The sequence below is a fragment of the Leopardus geoffroyi genome, chromosome B1 (assembly GCF_018350155.1).
Source record: "Leopardus geoffroyi isolate Oge1 chromosome B1, O.geoffroyi_Oge1_pat1.0, whole genome shotgun sequence".
In the NCBI taxonomy this organism is placed as follows: domain Eukaryota; kingdom Metazoa; phylum Chordata; class Mammalia; order Carnivora; family Felidae; genus Leopardus; species Leopardus geoffroyi.
In genome coordinates, this window is record NC_059327.1 from 43,655,025 (window position 1) to 43,678,022 (window position 22,998).

Sequence of the window (22,998 nt, forward strand, 5' to 3'; positions counted from 1 at the left end):
CCACCCTGCTGGTACTAATCCTCTCGTGTAATCTCCTCCCCTCGGGAGCAGGCTGGTCCTGGTGACTTACTTCTAAAGAGACTATGGTAAAAGTCATGGGATGTCACTTTTGATATTAGTTTCCAAAAAGACTGGCTTCTGCATTGTGAGAAACTCTCTATGGAGAGGCCCATGTGGCAAGGAATCAATGTCTCTGCCAACAGCTAGTAAGGACCTGAGACGTGCCAACAGCCACGTGAATGAGCTTGGAAATGCATCTACCCCTGATTGAGCCTAGAGGTGACCACAGCTCTGGTTAATACCTTGATCGCAGCCTGTGAGAGGTCAGAGGCACCCAGCAAAGCCGCCCCATGATTCCAGAGCCAGAAATGATAAGAAGTGCTTCTTGTGGATAATGAATAAACCTCTGGACATCTGAGTCATCACATTGACTTCCTGTGCCATACTTCTCAAGAAACTTTCTCATAATCTTGCTTCCCATGTAACTTGCCTACAGGGAGATAACACCCTAGGGTCAAGTTGACACATTTAGTTCACTTTGTTGTTAGATTTCTGATTCTAAATTAATACACTTTAAAATCAGTCTTTTGTGTTTTTATTATTTGAAGCCAGAATCCCCAAGCTAATTCTAAAAAACAGCTCCCCTGTGCTTCCAATGACCCTCAAGTTAGCAAGAATTTGGGAAATAAGCCAAAAGAATTTTCCTAGTAAGGAAAATATCAATGTCTATTCTCGAGTTCAGCATCTCAATCATTTGTGAGGGGATGAATGAGTTGTCTGCCTGCTTGCTCAACAACTTAATGTGTCTGGAAGAGGCAGCACTCTGTTGGAGGCGGGAGACAGAACTCAGATGGTGGCAGAAATATCCAGGTGACTGGGCTCTGCAGCCTGCAGCCCTGCCTCCCCTGGCCACTCCCCTCCGCCAGGCCACATGCCTCTCGCCTCACGGCTCAAACTGCAACAGCTCTTAGGAATTTATGGCCATGGCCTATTTTAGCCGCCTTTTCAAGAACCCTAGGATTCAGTTTTTCACACTGTTCAGTCCTTTATATTGCTTATCAAACAGCACAGAAAGCCTACAGAATCTACCATCTCAAAAAACTGCGCCGGATCTCTTCCTAGCCTGGGAAATCTAACACGTTTAACAAAGATGCCAACCCAATTGATCAATCGTGGCCTTCGAAAGGGTCCTTTTTCATGTCCCCTAATCCTCTTCCCTGTCCCCAAAAAACATTTACAGTTGAGGGCCAAAAAACGCTTGTCTGTAGATAGTGGAGCCCAACACAGTCCTGGTTGCAGGATTTGCAGTGAGCAGGATGCCACAATGGAAACCTCTTTGCCCAGCTCCTTGCAGTGGGAGAATTAGCATCATTAATCTCTCACAGCATGCTGAGTTCATCCCATCTTTTGCCCTTGAACTCACTGGACTAGTACCACCCCAGGTACTTCACTCTAACAGAGACATGCCTGAAAAACCAAATGAACTTAACTTTTAAGAAGTTTAAGATGTCCTAAAAAATAAAAATAAAAAAATCAATAAAATAAATTGACTCCTACTTGAAAAATGCTGCAGACCAATAGCTGATAAACAAGATGAGACTGGCTACCCATCACTGACTGTCCTCTGGCCTTAGGTATTTTACCCTGGCTGCCACCAACCACTGGCAATGAGACCGCAAAGGCATTCACTTCCAAGCAGCCCAGAGAGGTGTAAAACAGTGAATGCTAGGCTAACCAGACTCTTTCACTGAGCATCCTGAATACGGTAATTGCTTCATGCAATACCTATCCCACATTCTAGGAAGTAGAAATTCACCAATTTCAGGAAGTTCAACTGGTGTTACTTTTTAAAAGATGGCAACATAGGATATGTTCAGCAGCTGGCTCCAAAGGCAAGCATTCCCCATTTTTCTTTCTCGCTCACCTTCCCACCCTTTTCCTATCAGCACTGCCCCATCTCATAGAGGTCTAGCTCTTTGCAGCTTCCATCTTTTACGTTACCAATTCCCTCATCCTCTCAACTACTGGGACCAGTCAGACAGGTGCTCTTGTTCTATGGATGAAGAAGTTGGGAATCCGGAAGTGGAACCAGTCTGTAGTTGAACCAGTCTGTTTCAAAAACCGGGTAAGCCACAGAGATCTGCAGCCGTGCAGAGCAATGCTTGGTCCCCTTGACACAACCTTCTTCAATCATCTCCTTGTTATTATCACACACTGAAAATACAAGGAAGCGCTCCCGCAGTACTTGGAAAACTTCAAAAGGAACTGGCTTCCCCAAGTGCACACGCAGGCTGTTCTGCTGGAGCGTGTAGTTTCGCCCTCTCGTGGGTGGGGACGGCAGGCACCCCTCCCTCTCAGAGATGAGGAAAGACAGGCCGAAGCCCAAGAGTGGCTGTGCTGCAATCAGGTGGCCCGGCTCCCAAAACAGTGATTTTACCCAGAAACATATGTCACTAATGCGTGAAGCCCTTGTGAGAGGACAACGCTCCTGAGACCCTATGTGCACATCCTCCTTCTGCTCACGCTTCCACAGGCTCCTCCTCCATCCATGTCCCTTCACGTCTACTGCTCACTGTGTCCTGTTGGGAACACCGTGGGTCATGGCCTAATAGTGAGTCCTGAAAACAATTTACTGGGACACATAGTCTGCATTAAAAAATGAAATAGAATATCAGAGTAAATCACACAAAGAAAGGTAGATACTGGTTTGTCTGTTTGTTTTAATTTGAGAGAGAGCACGTGCAAGCAGGGGAGAGGGGAAGAGGGAGACAGAATCCCAAGCAGGCTCCACGCTCAGCACGGAGCCCAATACCAGGGCTTGAGCCCACGACCCTGGGCTCATGACCTGAGCTAAAATCAAGAGTCAGATGTGAACCAACTGAGCCACCCAGGTGCCCCTGACAGATACAATTTTGTGCAACTTTTTTTTCTAAATTTCCTTTTTTATTTTTTTTTAAGGTTTACTTATTTTTGAGAGAGAGAGAGAGAGAGAGAGAGAGCGAGCACACGAACACGAGCAGGAGAGGGACAGAAGTGGGGGTGGGGTGGGGAGGCAGAGGATCCAAAGCAGGCTCTGTGCTGACAGCAGACAGCCTGATGTGGGGCTCAAACTCACAAACCGTGAGATCAAGATCTGAGCCTAAGTCCGATGCTTAACCAACTGAGCCACCCAGGTGCCCTTTGTACAATTTTTTTTTATAAATATACAAATGCATATGTTGTGATGTGTTATCTCTCTATATATATGTTAGTCAAGATGCAAAAAAATTTTTTTTTTCAATTATCCTGTGTCCCAAAGGCCTTCAAATCTATTAAATCCAACCCAGGCTTTTCTTGAACTCATGCTATGTACTTATTAGAACTGTCTCCTGGAAATAATGGACTTAGAAACTGGTCCCACAGATGTCTCAGAGCCACAGATCTAAAAATTAATTCCTACAATTCTGCTTTTCTTTCTGTATTCTTTTTTTTTTTAAGACTTATTTTTTAAGTAATCTCTACACCCAACATGGGACTTAAACTTACAACCCCAAGAACACAAGTCGCGTGCTCCACCAACTGAGCCAGGCAGATGCCAACTGTATTCTTAATTTACTGATTCCTGTGTTCACAGTATTTATTGTGGTTGGTGCTAATGTAGCAGCAAACAGTCATCTACCTGCACCAAGCTTAAAGTGTTAGAAGGAAAGAAGGGAAATCAAGAAGTGACTCCAAGGAGTAGCTTCACAGAACTAAAAGAAATTCCATAGATTAAGGCAAGCGTCAGATGTGCGAGGGAGAGAGGAGACAGCAGATGCTGGAGACAAAGGCAGAGTCCCACTGCAGAAAGCCACACTGGCCACAGGAAGCGTCTGAACTTACTCTAAAGACAGGGGAAGCCAACCAAGAGGTTTAAGCAGAAAGTAACAAGATCAGTTTTGTGTTTAAAACATCACCTTGGCTTACGTAAAAGGATAAGAGAATAAGCCTGGGAACAGGGGGATTAGTTAGGAAATTACTCCTTCCCTCCATCCCTCCATCCCTCCCTTCATTTATATTTCATTATTTTTTTTTTACTTTCATTTTAGACAAAGAGAGCACGTGAGCAGGGGAGAGAGGCGGGGGTGGGGGGGGGGGTGGGGAGAGAGAGAATCTTAAGCAGGCTCTATGTTCAGTATGTAACCCAACATGGTGCTCGATCTCGCAACCATGGGATCATGACCTGAGCCAAAAACAAGAGTCAGACACTCAATTGACTGAACCACCCCTTACCACCATATTTAAAAAGACTGGTGGTGGCCATGGGCTGAAGAAAAGTAGATGAATTTGCAATATATGGTTTCTGGACATAGAAACCACAGATCTTGCTTGTGGAAATAAGAGGGAAGGAGGAGTCCAAGGTTATCTTAGGTTTGTGGGGTGGGTTATCAGTAACACTGACCACTAGGATGTTAAAGGAAGAAACCCTGGGTGGCTTTTGCCAACCTTCCCCTGCCACCACCTCCACCCCAGCTGCAATGCACATCTCCCAAGTCGTCTCACCAAGCAGTCATGGTTCTACCTGATAAATCTCTCAGCCTCCAGCCCATCCTTTGAACTATTACTGATTATGATACTCCTTACTTAAAACCCCACAATAGTCCCCAACTGCTTCTACCATGAATTCTAAGACTCCTGGCACCATGTCTATGGCCCCTGATGATCTGGCCCTCACCTACCTATGTAGAGTACCCTGTGATCACATGAGATTACTAACAGTTCCACTTGCTTATAAAGGCCATGCTTCTCACTTCCTGCCTTTGTGCAGGGCAACTCTGCTGCCCAGAAAGCCCTTCACTACCTTATCAGTCTTGCAAACCCTATTCTTTCTTTACAACTAAGTTTTCAAATGGAGGAACCTCAGACACCACCACCTTAACCATGTGATCAAAGTTAATTCCAACAATAATGGGACACACTGAGATCCACAACGTCACTTCTGATGGATTCATACTCAAAATGCATAAACTGCATTTAATCACAAAGAAACACTGGACAAACCCAAATTGAAAGATATCCTACAAAACTGACCTGTATTCTTCAAAAGTGTCAAGGTCAGGAAAGATAGAGAGACTAAAGAACTATCACAGATTTTACAAATGAAACAATGAAGGAGGGTTCAATGAGGAGGTGGAGGGAAAACTAAGTAAATACCAATAAAAATGAAAAGTTATTAAAAAAAAAAAAAAACTATCACAGATGATAGGAGACTAAGAACCTGAGAACTAAATGCAACATGCAATCCTGAGTTGGACTCTGCACCAGAAAGAGAACATTACTGAGACAAATGACAAAATTTGAATGTGGTTTATAGGTTAGAAAATAATACTGTACCAGTGTTAATTGATTTTGTTAACTGTACTGTGATTATATAAAATGTTAACATTCAGGGGCATCTGGGTGGCTCAGTTGTTTAAGCATCTGAATCTTGATTTTGGCTTAGGTCATGCTGAGCCCCATGTATGCTTACAGTGCGGAGCCTGCTTGGGATATTCTCTCTCTCTCTCTCCTCTCAAAATATTTTTTTTTAAATAAAATATTAAAATTCAAAGAGTATGAGTGAAAGAAAGATTTACAGGAATTCTTTGTACTGTTTTTCTAAGTCTATAAAGTTTTAAATAATTTTCTTTTAATGAGCTCAAATTCAGCCTCCCAGATACCTGCTACACAGGCAGTCAGCTCTGGCTCCCACAGGCCCTGGAACACATTCTATTACAACATTCATATAGCATTAGTTTCCATTTTGTATCTACTACCAGTACTGTTTAAAAAAAAAACAAAACACAATGCAAGGCATACATAATTTAAAAATTTTCACTAGCCATTTAAAAAGTAAAAAGATATAAGTGAAATTAATTTTAATAATATAGTTAACTATATTTAGATATATATCTAACAATACATCTATATCTAATACATATTGAGATGATCATATCTTAGATATATGATATATATCTAACTATAGATATATCTCTAACTATATATCTATATCTATCTCTATAGTTAGATATCTAACTATATCTATAGATACAGATATAGTTATCTAACTATCTATAGATATATAGATATCTATATATCTATATATATAGATATCTAACTATAGTTAGATATATACCATATATCTAAGATATGATCATCTCAATATGTAGTTATCTAACTATCTATAGATATATAGATATCTATATATCTATATATATAGATATCTAACTATAGTTAGATATATACCATATATCTAAGATATGATCATCTCAATATGTAATCAATATAAAAGTTTGAAACATTTTTTTCTTTTCTTTTCTTTTCTTTTTTTTTGTACTAAGTCTTCAAAGACTAGTTGTATTTTATACTTAACAAGACATCTCAATTCAGACTGGCTACAGGTCAGGCGCTCAGTGGCCACTGGATAGGAGATCTCAGGATAGGCTATGAGCTCAAGTGAAGAAACTTGTATTTACATTTCATCCCCAGCACCAAACAATGACTATGGTTTATTTAATGAATTAACGCAGGCTTTAAAATAAATATTAAGGCGTGCCTGGGTAGCTCAGTTTAGCGTCTGACTTCAGTTCAGGTCATGATCTCACAGTTCATGAGTCCGAGCCTCTTGTCAGGCTCTGTGCTGACAGTTCAGAGCCTGGAGCCTGCTTCGGATTCTGTGTTTCCCTCCCTTTCTGCCCCTCCTCCCACTTGTGCTCTCTCTCAATAAATAAATAAATAAATAAATAAATAAATAAATAAATAAATGAATGAATGAATAAATAAATGAATAAATGAATAAATAAATAAAAAATACTGGAAAAAAAAAAAAAGATTGAGCTGCACCTCCTCTACACCCCCTGCCCCCCACAAATGTAGGAACTTACAGTCATGGTAGATCCATCTTTCTCCATCTTCTGGCACGTCTCTTTCTCTATGCCTAAAACACAGAGAGTCATTTTTATAGTTATCCCAAGAAGTCCATTCCTTTCTTTCCTAGTGAAAGACTCTGAAAACCTCAGTGCAGGCCCAGACTGACGTCTATGAACACATGAACAGCATTTCAAGATTTTCAAGGGAGCACTGGCATTTGGTTGACGGCTGTGTTGTCTGTGTTAAATGTCTAAAATATTCAGAAGGGAAGTGTGGGGTTAGCCAGCCATACACAGGATCGCCATCTTCAGGTGGAAAGAATAGCAAGGCTGCCACCTTGTGTCCATGAAAAGTTCTGTAAGTTGTACCAACCAAGGGACTATCTCACAAAGAGGAAGCGACAAGAATGCTATTTTCTTACCAAGTCTGAGTCAATTTAAATTCCAGCCCAGGAGGGTATCCTCAGACTAATTAATGTAGCAGACAAAACAATAAACTCTAAATTTCAATGCCTGAAAATATAAATTCATTCTCTTCCCCACACCCTTCCAACTCGTCTCCAGTCTACCTTCCACTCTACCACCACCAAAGGCAACATTAAAATAAAAAATACTATGCCTTTTCTTTTTTTTTTTTTTTTTTAATTTTTTTTTTTCAACGTTTATTTATTTTTGGGACACAGAGAGACAGAGTATGAACGGGGGAGGGGCAGAGAGAGAGCGGGAGACACAGAATCGGAAGCAGGCTCCAGGCTCTGAGCCCTCAGCCCAGAGCCCGACGCGGGGCTCGAACTCACGGACCGCGAGATCGTGACCTGGCTGAAGTCGGACGCTTAACTGACTGCGCCACCCAGGCGCCCCAACTATGCCTTTTCTAATTAAAGGAATGTGTACTCATTGAAGAAAAAATGTTAAATATGAAAGGGCACACAATTTTCAAGCTACCATCTTCCATGTAGCCACAACAAATTACTATCTAAGTGTACTGTCTATTAATAGTGGATTGTTGAACACACAAAAGTGACCATCACTATTCTGCTTACAAACCTTCAATGGCTCCCCTATACCTGTAGGATCAGGTCCAGATTCCCCAGTACAACCTCGTTTTCCCACTTGTCCTAGAGTCACAGAGAACTACTGGGCACTCACCAACATGACAGGTTCCTTCCCATCCCTGGGAGAGATTCTTGTTCCCTGGCACACATCCGTGTACGTCTCTATCAAGACCTAGTGCAAAGGTGACTCTCCCCAGGAAACAGACTCTGCCTGAGTCACCTGACAGCCCGTATTCCTTTCCCACCTCCACATATCTACCACCCCTCTGCATGACCACAGTCTCTGCCTGCTCCCAGGACATGGCTGATCAGTTACATACACGGTAGCACGAGCTATTCACTATCTCTGAGGATAGCACTACAGCTAACAGAACCCCTGCTCTAGAAATTTCTGTTGGAAGGAATTTCCTTCTAGTGAGGAAGAATATAATTCAAATATCTACATGCTCCTCTACTGAAGGAAGTTCAAAGAGGAATCACTCATAGTCCTTAACCTCAGCAAGTTCATCAAAAACAACTTTTATAATAAATATATGGGGAATAGAAACGGTAAGAAGAAATGTGGTGGGAACATAAAGCGTGGTGGAAGCCAAGAAACAGTTTGGAGAGAAACCAGAAAGAATGGGCAGAATGTTTATAGGAGATGACAAAGAAAGGTATTTCAAATGTAAGATATAAACGTAGGTACAAGAGTACTCAAGGTTATCCTGCATAACTGGGGTAGAGGGGTGCAGATGGGAAAGCGGCCTGGGAAGAAAGCTGGAACAGTGCCTGGCATGTGTACTTTACAGATGGGAAGCTGCGACCTGGGCAGCAGGGAGAGGCCGAGGGAGTAACTCTCCCAAAGTCATCTACTTCCCTGGTTTGATTGTGATTTTTAAAGTTCTAAGTATAAAAGTCCCCACATCAAATTACATTGCTGAAAATCTGAGATGTTAATAATAATGTTTAAGGTAGTCAGGGACATGGCTCTTAACATTTCACAAGTCAGGTTGAAGGCCACAGATGTAACTTGGGGCCTGGAAAGGGACCTTAGCTCTAGAATGTTCTAATGAGTTCAACAGTAAGAAGCTTCAGCATAGGTTAGTCTAGTTAGTTCTTATCAGAACATTAAAGATTTTTTAGGATATTGGTCAATTTCAATCTACTACATCCCTGAACAGGAAAATGTGTAATATTCTAGTAATGAAAGCAATCTCTTCCCACATCAGCACTGTGGCCAAAAGACCATGAAACCAGATGGCCGAGGTTCGAATCCTACTTCTTGTAACGAACTATAGAAATGATCCCTGAAAATATAGTCTCCGAATCCTACTTCTCTACCATTTGCTACTCAAGTGACCTTGGCTGACCTACTTAACTTCTATGTCTCACCTCCCTTCTCTGAAAAATGGGGTAAAAAAATAATACCTACCAAGGACTAATCAGCTAATACATGTAAAGCATGTAGAACTATTCCTGCACATGGTAAGCCATTATACGTGTTAAATATTATTATTTCTGTAAGTTGAACAATCACAACATGGCTACAGGCCACTGTATTTTGAGATGTGACCACATTAAAAGAAATTATTACAAAATTCAAGTCATCTCATATGTCGGTGTTTCCTGTGCCTTGTGCCACACTCATCCCTATGTCTCTGGTTCTTTGATAAGACTCCCTTCTGTGCCCCTCATCTAGGTAAAGAAGCAAAGCATAGACCAGCATCCTACATCTATCCTCCAAGTGACCCAATTCTCTCTAATCTCTTTAAAGCGCCTCCTGCATTGGCTTTCAGGCATTTCTAGGCTTAAGTACATTATAAAGATGAACATATGCTTCCATACCTGCTTCTGAGGATGAAAACGCATGATTTATGGCAGACACGGGAACATTGGAACATTCAAAGTACTCCAGGTCTTCCTCTGGCTCACCTTTCACCTCGGCCCCAGTTGATTTCTGACCAGATGAAGTGGACGCCAGTTTCTCCTCGTCAGTAGCATGGCCATCCCTATTAGAAATGTCTGAAATCTGGGAGATCACTGCTCCTTCATCCTGGGAAATGCAACACACCACATGCTACCGTTTAGGAAGACCAACAGCGGGGATGGCGATGTCTCAGGAATAGGGCAGGACAGCCACCATTCCGCACGGATGTCTGACAAGACTCAACCACAGATTTGGTACCAATCAAAGAGGAAGCTGGGGTCTCTCAATCATGGAATGCTATGTTTCCTAGAAGCTACCTTCACATCTGAGGTTTGAAAAATTAACCTTTAGCCCACCCAGACTTACAAGCAAGAAGCTGAAGTGGTCCAAGGCAACGGTTTTCAAATATTTTACTCATATACATCTTGAATTGTTTTGGAAAACCTAGGTACCCCACTGTATTTTCAGATGACATCCAAAAACATCTCAGCATAGGTATAAAAAACTGCAAAGGATACAATTATCTGGTACACTTTAAACACTGGCCTTGCCTAATTCAATCTAGTTACCAGAGTGATTTGATGATACTCTATCGTCTATTTAAAATCAAGCACGAACACGCTCCTCAATAGCTTTAATAGTCAGAATTTGCATCATACCCTTTCCCCTCTGAATTTGTACTTCCACTCTACTCCCTCCAAGAAATCATCCTTTAAAAAAGCATTTATATGCTTGAAAGTCTTTTAAAGTTCTCCCTACCATCTTTCTCAGTTAAAAAAGATAAAAATTAAAAAAAAAATTCTATGACAATAAGTCTTTAAGTATTAACATTTTTGCTTCTGAAGAGCTAATCATTATAATTAACTGATGCACAATTTATCCTAAAAATATCACAACTTTTGATAACTACTATCAAATACAAAAGTTTCTACTTTTGTATCGATTACATTTTGTTGAATCAATTATTTAAAACTTTTGCAGTGTGATACGTGCAATTTTTCTGAATCAAATCAAAGGTAAATTTCTCACGGTTCTTGTTGCCACTTTAGCAGCACTTGAAAGTGGATAATTACACACTTGTAATAGATGAAAAAATAAATCAGAGGACAAATCATTTTTTGTTTGTTTTTAATCTTAAGCCATGTACCCAAGTTTTTGGTCCAAACTGTGTAAAGTGAGTTAAACTTAAAATGCATTCTGTTAACCAGTGAATGCGTTTCTGTAATCACGGTTATGCTAAAATAGTTTAAAAAGGATCTTATCCCAATCAGATGGGTCTGCGTGCTTGATTTTCTGTGTTTCTCAATTCATATGGTCATGGACAAATATTTATTGCTAGAAGGAAATAAGGGTCTGCATGAATTTTATTCCTGTTTTTCATTTTTTAAATTATAAATCAGTAAAGAGTCTTATATATTTAAGCCTATTTATATAAATAAGTGAAACAGAAAAAAGTTTTGTAATAGAAATGTCTTTCAATTCTTTGAAACTCTTTCCAAGTTACATACCCAAACAAATCTATAATCAAAAATTATTTTTTAAATTGAGATATAAGTGACATATAACATTGTGTCAAAGGTAATTTTCAATAATCAGGTGACATCTCAGGTTCTCCTACCTCATTGGAAGCAATGAATTAGAAAACCATTTGACTTTTAAAAGAAGTTATTAAAGTCCTTCACTTTCTTAAAATATACACCAATATTTCAAATCTGCCCTTTGTTTGATGTCCCAGACATCAAATGCACCTTAGTAAGATTTAGAATGAAAGAAAACTTTACTCAAAAGAAGTGGGAAAAGGATAGTATGAAGGGTTCCTATGTTCTCAGGAGCCTTCTCAGGTCACTGTGGGAAGTTAAGGATCTGGAAATTGGTTTCCTCAAAACTAGATACTCAGACACCCACCGCAAACTCTTCGTTAACCTACCCCTCGCTCCCCCAGGAGGATACAAACACCACTTTGGGGCCACTGATCTAAGAGCCATCCTGACAATAGGCATGGACTCACCTGAGAACACCCGTCCAAAGCAAGAGACTGTGTTTCATATTTCTTCACCTTGCAGCCACTCCTGGAAAGGAAAAACAAAAACAAAAAACAAAAACAGGCCATTTTGGAATCACATTGGCAATTTCCAAGCTATGAGATGGCGCAGAGACAGCAATGTGTGCAGAGAGAAGCGAAAGCATACAGCACCACACAAGTTCTACATCTACACATTTGAGAGGGGGAGACCTTTTATGTCTCTGAATCTTCTCCCAAGAGACAAGGCAAGCAATGAAGTGTAGCTCAGCTCACTCTCTGAAAAGACCTCCTCATATGCTTCTGTGGGATGTTACACACCAGTACTCTGACCCCTACGGGTTCTGATTACATGCCACCAAGCCTTTCAGAGGTAGCCTTAGCACCTAGAGACATTCGGTTCATCTGATCCCAACTCACTTGGCTTTGACATTCATTAGAAAAATTACCACGCTGGACCAGATTCTTTAAAAAAGTTCTTTATTGCACTAGAAGCCACATAAGTCTGATAGGACAGTTCCAGACCTGTGTGCTGACAGAGAAGAACTGTGGTCAACAGAAAGTACAAAAATAAAACTATTTGCGTAAATTGTTACCATTCCTATGAAGCAGTAAGATGGAAAGCAAATGTCAAGTATTTGTGCCAAGACTGGAACTGGGGAAAACTCAAACCACCTGTTATTTTTTAACTAGCACATAATTTATGATCCGAGGATTGGTTCAGATACTGTTCTGTTTTAATGCACTTAAAATTTCCAGTAAAAACGCCACTCTGACAAAATAAATACATTTACAACTTTTTCTTCTTCTGCAGGCGGGATGGGGCTGGGTGTGGGGGGCAAGACGAGCATACAAAGTTCCCAAAATGTGCACGACTACTGTCTAGTTTCTGGTGTTCTTTCCTAATACTCTTACTAAACGCCACCCCCTGCCACCAAACCACCAAATTTGAGTTGCTTCTGAAATGTATCCCCTGCTCCAAGCCAGCAACCTTATCCTATCAAAGAAGTCCGTTATTTCCAACAACCGCAGAGCAGTCAGTCCCTCCAATCACTGTCGGGATGATGTGGGGGCCAAGCCAGCACGCATTATCAAAGCGCCACGTGAGGCGTGCCGAGCTGGGGAGCGCAAGCTCTCGCACCTAAGGTGGAAGGTTGGTCTCCACTCCGTTAGGTACAGACGATTGCAAGGCTAAGCTGACTCATGAAGTGGCAGATGAAATGCAAAAAAAAAAAAATCATCAGAAAGTCAAACTCAGATACAGAAGCCAACATGCTATGGAGAGATGGTCTGGGGAGAGGACGTGCCAAAGGTCCCAGGGACGAACAGAAACGGCCGGGGTACTTACAACAGAAAACAGAGAAATTTCACTTGTTCAGTAGTCCTGATGCACCAACAAAATTAGAGACAGGAAAGAGACAGACAGATGGAGAAAAAAATCATGTAAAGCCTGGAATATTTATCTGTAGTCTGGTAGATGTAAAGGCTGCAAAATTCTTTCTATGAGGTGAGACACAAATAAAGATGTCGTATTCATGAATGTTACCATTGGTGAGCGAATGATTATCAGGAACCTCTCTCTAATGCAGTAAGAGTGGTAGAAACACTCAGAAATGCCTCATATCCAAATTTATACAGGAAGAGTAAACTTCCAAATATTTGTGAATATAAAAAACCAACATTATTTCACTACTGAGAACATTTAAATGTCTCGTCACCCAGATTAAAGGCAATGCATGAATACAACAATAGTGGACAACATATCTGCTCATAACTACTATAGGTGTGTATCACCAAGAAGCTTAAAATGGTTTTACATTAACTTATTTGATCCACAAAATACCAATCATGGAGAGTATGATGTCTCTACTTCACAGGAGGAGAATCTGAGATGCCAATTACATGCATCTTTTAAAAAGTCATACAAGTGACCTGTTAACAGAACCTCTAACTCCCCACTTGCTTCTACTTCCACATGCATACTTCCAGTCTTTCTTACCAACGAAGGGATTTTCTAAACAAAGCCCAAGTTACATAAGAGGTCACACACCGTCTCTTATAGAAGGAACAAGGAGATAAGAGGTTTGATTATATAAGACATACAAAAAAAATCTACAAGGTACATTAAACCAAGAAGTTCACTCACCAAGAACAGAACAGGAGGAAAATGCTACCAGGTGAGGGTGGAAGGACTGAGAGGGTACTTCCTGCTACTGAAAATTTGGTGTACGATAAACTTCCCTCCCTCTGGTCCAGATTTAGTCTCATCTAACATGAATGTACTGGCTATACAGCTTCAACATGCAACTGAAAGGGAGGCTCCCAAGGACTCCTTACTAATTTTGCTAGCCAGAAGCACCGCACAGGAAGCACCAAGGCAATGATGTGGCCAACACATACCCCAAGCACTGTCTAGACAGGTAACTAACCTCAGCCACAGAAGGGCACCTGGCGGACCCCAGATCAATAATATTTTTCAGCAACCATTTAACTGCTCATATATGACCAAAGAACAAATCAAGAGCTACTAATGACATTTCAATCACCTTAGGCATTCTGGGGTTGCTGAAGAAAGGATTTCTCATGGTTCAAGCTTCTTGGTCCTGATGCTTTCTGCTCTTTAACTTCTCTCTCTAGTATACTTCATCACACCACACTAGCATACTCCTTTAGGTCACAATAATGCTGAACATTATTTCCCTGACTCATCTACAGTGACAGCTGGAAATAACAGTACTTTTTCTCATTCTCCCCTTTTACTTTTCATCCTCTGTGTCATTGGTCTGACTTTATTTTTAGTAAAATGTCACAGGGTCACAAAAGGATATATTGTCATCAACTCAAGTTCTGTGAAAAGGTAACCCTGTAACAAATTTAAATTGAAACTTTACGTGGAATAAATATGCCTTGATCACTCTGGGAACTTCAAGGACCCTGCAAAAGTGGTTATGGCGTTCCCAGAAAAGAGGGGAGGGGGAGGGAGACAACGCACAACAAAAGTCAGATTTACAAGAATGTTTAAAATATTCTTGCTTCTTACTGCAAATTGACCTCCGTACTGATGGAGCCATAAGCTAAACATGGAGACATGAGAATTCTTAGCAACTTTTCGTGGTAGATTTGTTTGTAACAAAAGTCACAGCTTTCTGTTTTAAGTGAAAGACTTCTATAAGACCTTTTGGGACCATTTTGCACGTTACTGATATTAGACCGGTAATCAATCCGGAGAGATGGAATTTTCCTTTTATCCAGAGAATCTGAAGATGGTGGCCAGCACTGACACTTGAATTCTGTATATAAAGCAATTCCTGACAGCCTGGATAGGATTTCTGAAAACCATCAAATCTCTGCCTGCTGTACACTCCTCTTCTTTTTTTTTTTTTTAATAGGAAAAATGTACCCAAGGTGTGGAGGTGGGAGAGGTCAGCCGAATAAGCTGAGGATTCAGAAACAAAGCAGACACCCACCAAGGACAACTCTGGCACTTCTAACTGTACCCCAGAGTTAAGCAAAACAGTGAGGGCTATAGCATAAAGCTCTAAGCTGCATGTCTGCCCCGATGCACCTCAAAGATCACTTCGGTTCACCGAAACCAAAAGCAGCTGGCTGCCAAACTCAGAAAGTACACAGAACACAACACCCACACCCGTCGCCACTCACGTTATTAAACGCGACTTTGCCTTCTTGGGTGATTCTAAGATTTCATTAATATGATTACCGGCGGGAGAACAAAAGTCACTGCTTGCTAAAGTTGTAGTTGGTTTAAAGGGATCCATGGATTCGTCAAGGTGGTAGGAGCCCTTAGAGGAGAGAGGGGGGGTGTTCTGCAGAGCGGAGAGGCCCCCAAAGGGACTGAAGTTGGGGTTATCCCACTGGCTGGGAGCCAGCTTAGCAGATGCCTGGGAGGGAGGAGCGCTGTCTGCAGCTGGGTCTGCAGGCTGGTCCCCACCTTTGGCGCCTACTGGCTTACTGACGCTATCTTTCTGTACCTTGGGAGGCAGTTTGCTACCCAGTTTCCTGCCAAGTTTCTTCGGAAGGCCTTTCCTGGACTCTACATTTTCCACATCTTCTGTGAAATCAAACTCGAGTTTCAGAGGTGAGTTCCTGGACTCCTCCAGCAGCTCAACTCCAGAGTCGTTGGTGTCACTGCCAGGGGCACTCGAGGTCTCCTTAGTGTCAGGAGGAGGTTTCTGGATCCTGGTGCCTCCTAGCAAAGGATTTGCTTTCCCATCCATCTCATCAGCACAGAACTGATAGGATGCCTGGGGGAGAGGTGAGCCCTCTAGGGCAACATCAGCCTCTAAAAATTCACCAATCGTCTTCTTCCTCAGAGAGACGGGTTTGGGCTTTCTTAGCTTGCTTCTGCTGGTAACAGGCTCTGGACAGGAGCTGGCAGCCTTCAAGTCAGCTTCTGTGGAGGCCTCCAGCGTCACCCCCATGGTGCCTTCTGTCATTGCCTTGTCGGGGATGGCTTCTGGTGTGCTGGAGGGCAAAGCCTCGCCTGAGACCACAGTTAGACAGCCATAAGCTGCCTTTGCTCCTAGAGCTGCCGGGGCGTCCGTGGAATTCTTGGTTTCTATCGAAAATGGCCTCACTACTGAAATTTTGCTACTATCATGTTCAGGTTCTTCTTTGAAATCCTTGACTGGGTAAGAAGCAATAGCCTGCTGTGACACCTCATTTTCTGAGGGTCTAGAACAAGTCTCAGATGAGCATTTTTCAACCACTTCTGCTACCAGCTGTTCATCAACTTCTTGTGATTCTAAAAACAAAACACAAAAGCCATCTATTAAAGACTTATCTTTTTGGCGTTCGTAAATACTCTCTACTAGCTGAATCCACCCAGACAAGCAGCAAATTCCTCCCTCTTTAAGAGCTTCTATTAAGCATCTCTAAGGTTCAGCAAGGTTGGCAGAGCAGCCTGGAAATGAACAGTTGGTATTACACTCTAAAGTCAATCTTCCTATCCAAAATGTATACATGTTTTATCCAAGCTATACACATAATAATTAGACCAAATAGAGCCACTGAGGAAAAGACGAAATAGATTGTGAGACTATTGCAAGGCATATTAATATGATGTTAACATTCCACAGGTTAAAGTAACCAGTCTGGAAAAAGCTTGAGACACTGCCAGCTCAGATAGAGGGTTCAGATCTGGAACCGACACAGTTCCCAGGGCCTGCCTGACAGCTTCAGGGTCCAAATGCTACACGGTACACAGATTTTAATCTCTGGATGTTAAAAACAAGTATTCTCTCTTCCCTAGACTATAGTTTAAATAATCGAACTGTTTCAAAATTAAATGAAAAACCCACCATGGCCTGCTCAGAGTAACTTCTCTATAGACTTAAAAAACTGAAAGAAACCAAATAAAAAACCTAATTTGAAAAAGCAGATACAGGGGCACCTGGGTGGCTCAGTTGGTTAAGTGTCTGACTTCAGCTTAGGTCATGATCTCTCGGTTTGTGAGTTTGAGCCCCACATTGGGCTCTGCGCTGACAGCTCAGAACCTGCTTCTGATCCTCCGTCTCCCTCTCTCTGTACCTCCCAGCTCATGCTCTCAATCTCTCTCTCAAAAAACAAAACCAAAAACATTAGAAAGAAAGAAGAAAGCAGATATGGAAATGGCTTTAAAACAAACAGCCTCAGGGTGATGGCTGGTTCAACTGGTAGGGCATGCGACTCCTGATCTCAGGTCATCTCGGGTCATGAGTTCAAGCCCTACGTTGGGCATAGAGCTTACTTAAGAAAGAAAAATCGACTGGATTTAATAAAACTTAAAAAGAGAATCAATGTTACTTAAAAGCAACCACCACCACCACTACCAATAGTTCTTATTTTACTAAGACATAAATCATACAATAATAAAGTTTTTTTTTTAGAAGTTCTGTCTCAAACTGGGCCAGGTATTCTCTCAAAACACTTGTGAAAAATAAGGATCCTTTCTAATCTGGGTCTTATTAGAAGGAATGCTACAATTAGGAAGGTGAAACTGAGGGTATTTCCTTAAAGCACAAACTAAGATAGTACTTTCCTGACTAGTTACCTGAAATAACGATCGAATAGCAGCAACAAAAACCGAATAAATTGGTATTATCATGGTATCTTGTGATTTTAAAGGAAACTCAGAGGGGCACCTGGGTGGCTCAGCCGGTTAAGCTAGGCTCAGTTCATGATCTCATGGGTTCATGAGTTCAAGCCCCACAGCAGGCTCCCTGTTGACAGTGTGGAACTTGCTTGGGATTCTCTCTCTCCCTCTCTCTCTGACCCTTCCCTGCTTGAGCCCTCTCTTCTCTCTCTCAAAACAAACAAACAAAACAAACAAACAAACAAACAATTAAAGAAACTCAGAGATGACCCTCTAATCCTACTTTCTAGCCCTACTTCTAATCCAGGAACAAAAAAGTGAGCACCACAGGAAGAGTTTTTTAAACCACCCACACATATTTTCACAAAACTCCTTTAGGACTACAATTAGGTAGGCAGTGGCTTACAAACTGTATTCTGCACAGATGCTTCAGGTATTCTATCAATGTCCAATGTAAGTTTTGTTTTCAAATACACATTTAACTATTATTAATACCGTAATCTTAAGAAAGCTCTCAATACATGGTATCTGGGATTTGCTTTAACATACATCAAAAGAATTTCTTTCTAAAAATAGTAAATGTGGCAAAATCTTGATAACTGTTGAATCTGGGGATGAGTATACAGGAGTTCTCACTGTGCTACCTTCTCTGTTGCACAATTGCGAAAAGTTTCAAAATAAAAATATTTTCAACTCAACTGCATTACACACAAAATTTTAACAAGAATGTTTTAAAGTGTACCAAAAATTTAACATGTCTGTGGATAGATATATACATAGCACACACACACATCTGAACTGTTATGAATTCTGTGCTGATGGGGAAGGGTAGACAAGCGACAATGAAAACACATCACCAGAAACCCAGCGCTGCAAAGATTTACATGTATCCAGATGCTGTAGGCTCAGGGAGAAGCACCAGGTCTAAGCACCCCTGCTCATAACCTAGCATCCAGTCAGTTACAGAAAATGGAATCTCGATTATATCGAAATATAGACAGTTATCACTTACTTTAAGTTTTGGTGCTTACCATGAGCTTTTTAGATTCAACATGTATGGTACAATAAAAATATACATTTGTTCTTTGTCCTGGGTTCCCAACACAGGTCTAAAACTCTTGGACTCTCAGGAGTGACAAGTGTCTTTTTATGCTCCTGAGGTGACTGGTGGCCCCTCTAGCTTCAGGATGGGGGCTGGTCACCAGAAAGGTCAAGCAGTAGACAAGGTTGGAACTTTCAGCTCCACCCACCCCCCCTCACCTTAGGGGAGGAGGGAAGCAGGAAGTGAAGTCTAATCACCAATAGCCAGTGATTTAATCAACGATGCCAAAGTATGGGTAAAAACCCCTAAACTATGGGGTTTGGGGACCTTACAGGTTGATGACCTTCTCAAAGTGCTGGAAATATGTATGCCCATAAGAACAACAACAAAATCTTGAAACTGTGTGGTGACAGATATTAATTAACTGGACTTACTGTGGTGATCATTTTGCAAAATATACAAGTACTGACTCTTTACAGTATACACCTGAAGTTAATATATCAGTTATACCTCAATTAAAAGAAATTTGAATTTTAACCAACTTTGTAAATGAGATATTATTAATAATTACATCATAGTTATGTGTCCAAATATTTTAGGGATGCATATTGACACAGATGACCTGATACCTGGAATTTGCTTTATTTAACAAAACAAAAGGAAAAGGAAGAAAAAGGGAATGTTGGAAGCAAGTCTTGAGAAAATCTTGATAATTATTTAATCTCAGCAGTGGGAATATGGAGGTTCTACTTTCCTGTGTGATGTTGGGAGCTGATCACAATACAAATTTGTTATGTAATTTCTCTGATGTCTTCTCCTTGCCACTGACTTACTAACATTCACCGTCAGTCTCCCTCGTGGGATCCCTGAGCCCCACACCCCACTCCTCTGTCCTTTCCTACAAACCTGAGAGAATGTGAGGGGAGGGCGAGGCTACAGACAGGACAGTACAGTGTGACTCCCACCCACCCACTTCTTGGAACCTCTTCTCGCTATTTCGCAGACGCCTTCACCATCAACCTGACGCCTTCCAAAGGCCAAGGGGAGACCTTTCACTGACCTCTCTCCTAGCTTTTGGTTTCTGCCCTAATCTTCTCTGTTAAAAAAGGGCAGAAACTCCTTTTAGGTCCTCCCTTCTTGTCCCCATCTCCATCAACTGCTTTTCCCAAGCTAAGAACTGGAGAGAGGGAGAGCACCTCACAGCGTGAGGGACAGGGCAGGCAGCCTGAAACCGGCCAAAGAGGAACAAAGGAGCAGGATCTCAGCATTCACACAGAAGTTCTAACGCTGCCCAGCCCAGCCCCATAGCTCTAAGGATTAAGGAGTTTTATCGGCTGCATTCTGAAGTGAGACACCCACCGGTGGAATGGGGAAGGAAAACCATCGCCCCTCACTGACTTCAGCCTGAGCAGACAGCTGAAGGAGCCCCGCCTGGAAGACACCACCCCAGTGCAGGCAAATTAACATGCCCAGTCTGCACCTAGTCCCTGAGGACCCCACCTTGGTCCGGTATCTTCAGTCACCACTAGAAAGTACTGCGGGGTGGGACAGAGTGGGTGGGAGAGGACTGCTCACCAGTTTTGGGAGTTGTGAGAATGTAAAACAAGAAAACAAATCAGGAAACTCAAAAAGGTAGGTTTGGGTAAGATCTGGTTTACATTTGCACTCTGAATCAGCCAAGTCTCCCAGGGCCCGCTGAGCCTGCATACCCAGTGCTGCCCTAAAAGAGAATGTACACCTCAGCTACCACAGAGCAAAAAGTTCGCCACCCTTCCCGGCAGGTTCCGCTTCTCAATCTTCTCCCAGTTAAGGGTTCTAGCCACAGCAGTCAGGGCTGGCTTTTCATCTGCAAACACTGTTATGTAACTGCCCTACCTCTATTCATCCTTCTATTTTTACAAAATTCCTGTATTCCTTAAAAATCTTCCTCCAGGGTGTGCTGAGATGCTCTCTTCCTGAAAGGAGTTTGATGAGTTTGGATGATTCTGACAAGCACTGCACAGCCTGGCAGCTTCGTGAACACAGACACTGAAGAGATTAGATCAGTAGATGAGTTCAAAGCAAACACAGAGGAAATCCAAAAATAGAGCGACATTTCCACTTCTGCCACATTTGTTGCTGTTAACAAAACTCTTCCTTTCAATTATCAGCCTCTCTTAAATCTAGACAGAAGGTTGTGTGAATCGCCCAGGGGTGCTTTAAAACATAGATGCTTTTTATGCTTACTCAGGACATAGGCTATTCTCATGTAAAAAGGTTTTCCCCCCATTTTATCCTATTTTCAAAAGAAAAGGCACAGAATATCAACATTTTGAAGGCTGGGGTAGCAGCCTGACATTGTGTATGTGTAATATACCTTCAACATACTGGAGTCGAACATAACTGGAGTATGTTGAAGGTATATTAAGTTGGAAGACAGGCTTACAAAACAGTTTAAAAGCCTCAGACGGTGACGTGCTATTAACAACAGTATTTTTGAGGATGAGAAACATACTCTGCTAACATACACGGAGAACCTGCTGGCTAGCTGCTTTCGTATGTACAATCTCATTTAAGAGAAGACAAGACAGGGGCGCCTGGGTGGCTCGGTCGGTTAAGCGTCCGACTTCGGCTCGGGTCATGATCTCGCGGTCTGTGAGTTCGAGTCCCGCATCGGGCTCTGTGCTGACCGCTCGGAGCCTGGAGCCTGTTTCAGATTCTGTGTCTCCCTCTCTCTCTGCCCCTCCCCTGTTCATGCTCTGTCTCTCTCTGTCTCAAGGATAAATAAACGGTAAAAAAAAAAAAAAAAAAAAAAAAGAGAAAACAGAACCACTTGGAAAACAACATGTATTAACACTTCAGATTTGGCATTACTCTCAAACATGCTTGTCTGTTCCCCCTCAGATTCTAATTTTTTGGTAAAACACTGTCTAGAAACTCCTTTTAGATCTGTCCATCGGCCCCTGTCCGTTAGCTACAGAAGGTCCCTTTTATGGATTCCTGAATACCTGACATATAAAGTGAGAAAGCTGCCAAAATTTGAACAGGCCTCCTGTATCATACAGACATACACCTGGCCTCTTCCTAACCTCAAATCCAGTCTTTCGCATCCAAGTTGAAGACACAGGTCTGACTCTAAGTCCTTAAAACAGAATCTGAGAACCAATACATGAAAATGAGTGACTTTTATAGTAAGTAATTTAAGAAGTGTTCACAGATAAATTTTGAGAGGGTCCACAAAGCCCCCGAAACTCAAAGAAAATGTTTCCCCAACAGAGAAAACCCAACAGCCTTCTTTATTGGCTGGCATTTAGGAAACACTGTTCTTGAAGACTGTATTTCTGGACCACTTTTTAGGGTCCTCAAAAGGGCTCCTCTCACTACTTTATAGTTATAACCTCAATCCCCCTTTGATCACTACACTCACTGAAGTTTAAAAACTCTTCAGCTACGGCGGAAAAAAATCTTAACATCTAAGAATAAAGCTTGTTACCTTTGAGAATGCTCAAAAAAAAATGTGTTGCAAGTACAGTTTTAAGCACTTTTTAAAGTGTGGACTAAAGCTCTGAGAGGGAGCGTTCATTAAAACATAAATTCAAGCAGGTTTCATTCAAACACAGTTCAGCCCCCTTACGTCATTCCTGTTGACATCAAGACTGGACTGAAGGGACGCTAAACACCCAGTGGGAGTGGGTGGGGGAACAGATCTCGCCAGCACCCGGGTGTGGCAGGACGGGACATTAGGCAGACCACCCTGGGGAGAGAATCAAACCCCAGGAACAAACTGGAGTAAATATTTTCCTTCTCTGGACAGTGGTTCAGATTTTGTCGTGCAGAGCGCAGCAGAAGGTCAAGGGACAACCAAACTTTGGCCTAAGTCTGCAGATCTTTCTTCACAGGCTCCTTACATGGAACTTTTCTCTAATAACTGCTGGATATTTAAAGAACATTGATTTGAAGGGGGATGCAAACTGCTGGCCTGCGTGGTGACCTTGGCCTTAGGCTGGCCCCATTCGGGGCCAGACAAGCAGCCACC

The 22,998-nt window shown here is 41.9% G+C and overlaps 1 protein-coding gene across 19 annotated transcripts in view; it reads right to left on the reverse strand.

Moving 5' to 3' along the window:
- Positions 1-22,998, reverse strand: part of TACC1 (transforming acidic coiled-coil containing protein 1) — a 118,899-nt gene that overhangs the window by 13,647 nt on the left and 82,254 nt on the right. For 6 of the 19 annotated variants that reach the window (XM_045460062.1, XM_045459979.1, XM_045459998.1 and 3 more), the window contains 5 exons: positions 15,511-16,612; positions 13,199-13,234; positions 11,839-11,899; positions 9,749-9,956; positions 6,882-6,934 (listed from right to left, as the gene is read on the reverse strand). In XM_045460062.1, coding sequence (XP_045316018.1) covers positions 6,882-6,934; positions 9,749-9,956; positions 11,839-11,899; positions 13,199-13,234; positions 15,511-16,304 — 1,152 coding nt within the window. In that variant the 5' untranslated portion in view covers positions 16,305-16,612. The remainder of the gene's footprint in view (positions 1-6,881; positions 6,935-9,748; positions 9,957-11,838; positions 11,900-13,198; positions 13,235-15,510; positions 16,613-22,998) is intronic. The other 13 variants (XM_045460076.1, XM_045460015.1, XM_045460082.1 and 10 more) reach the window with 5 other exon arrangements.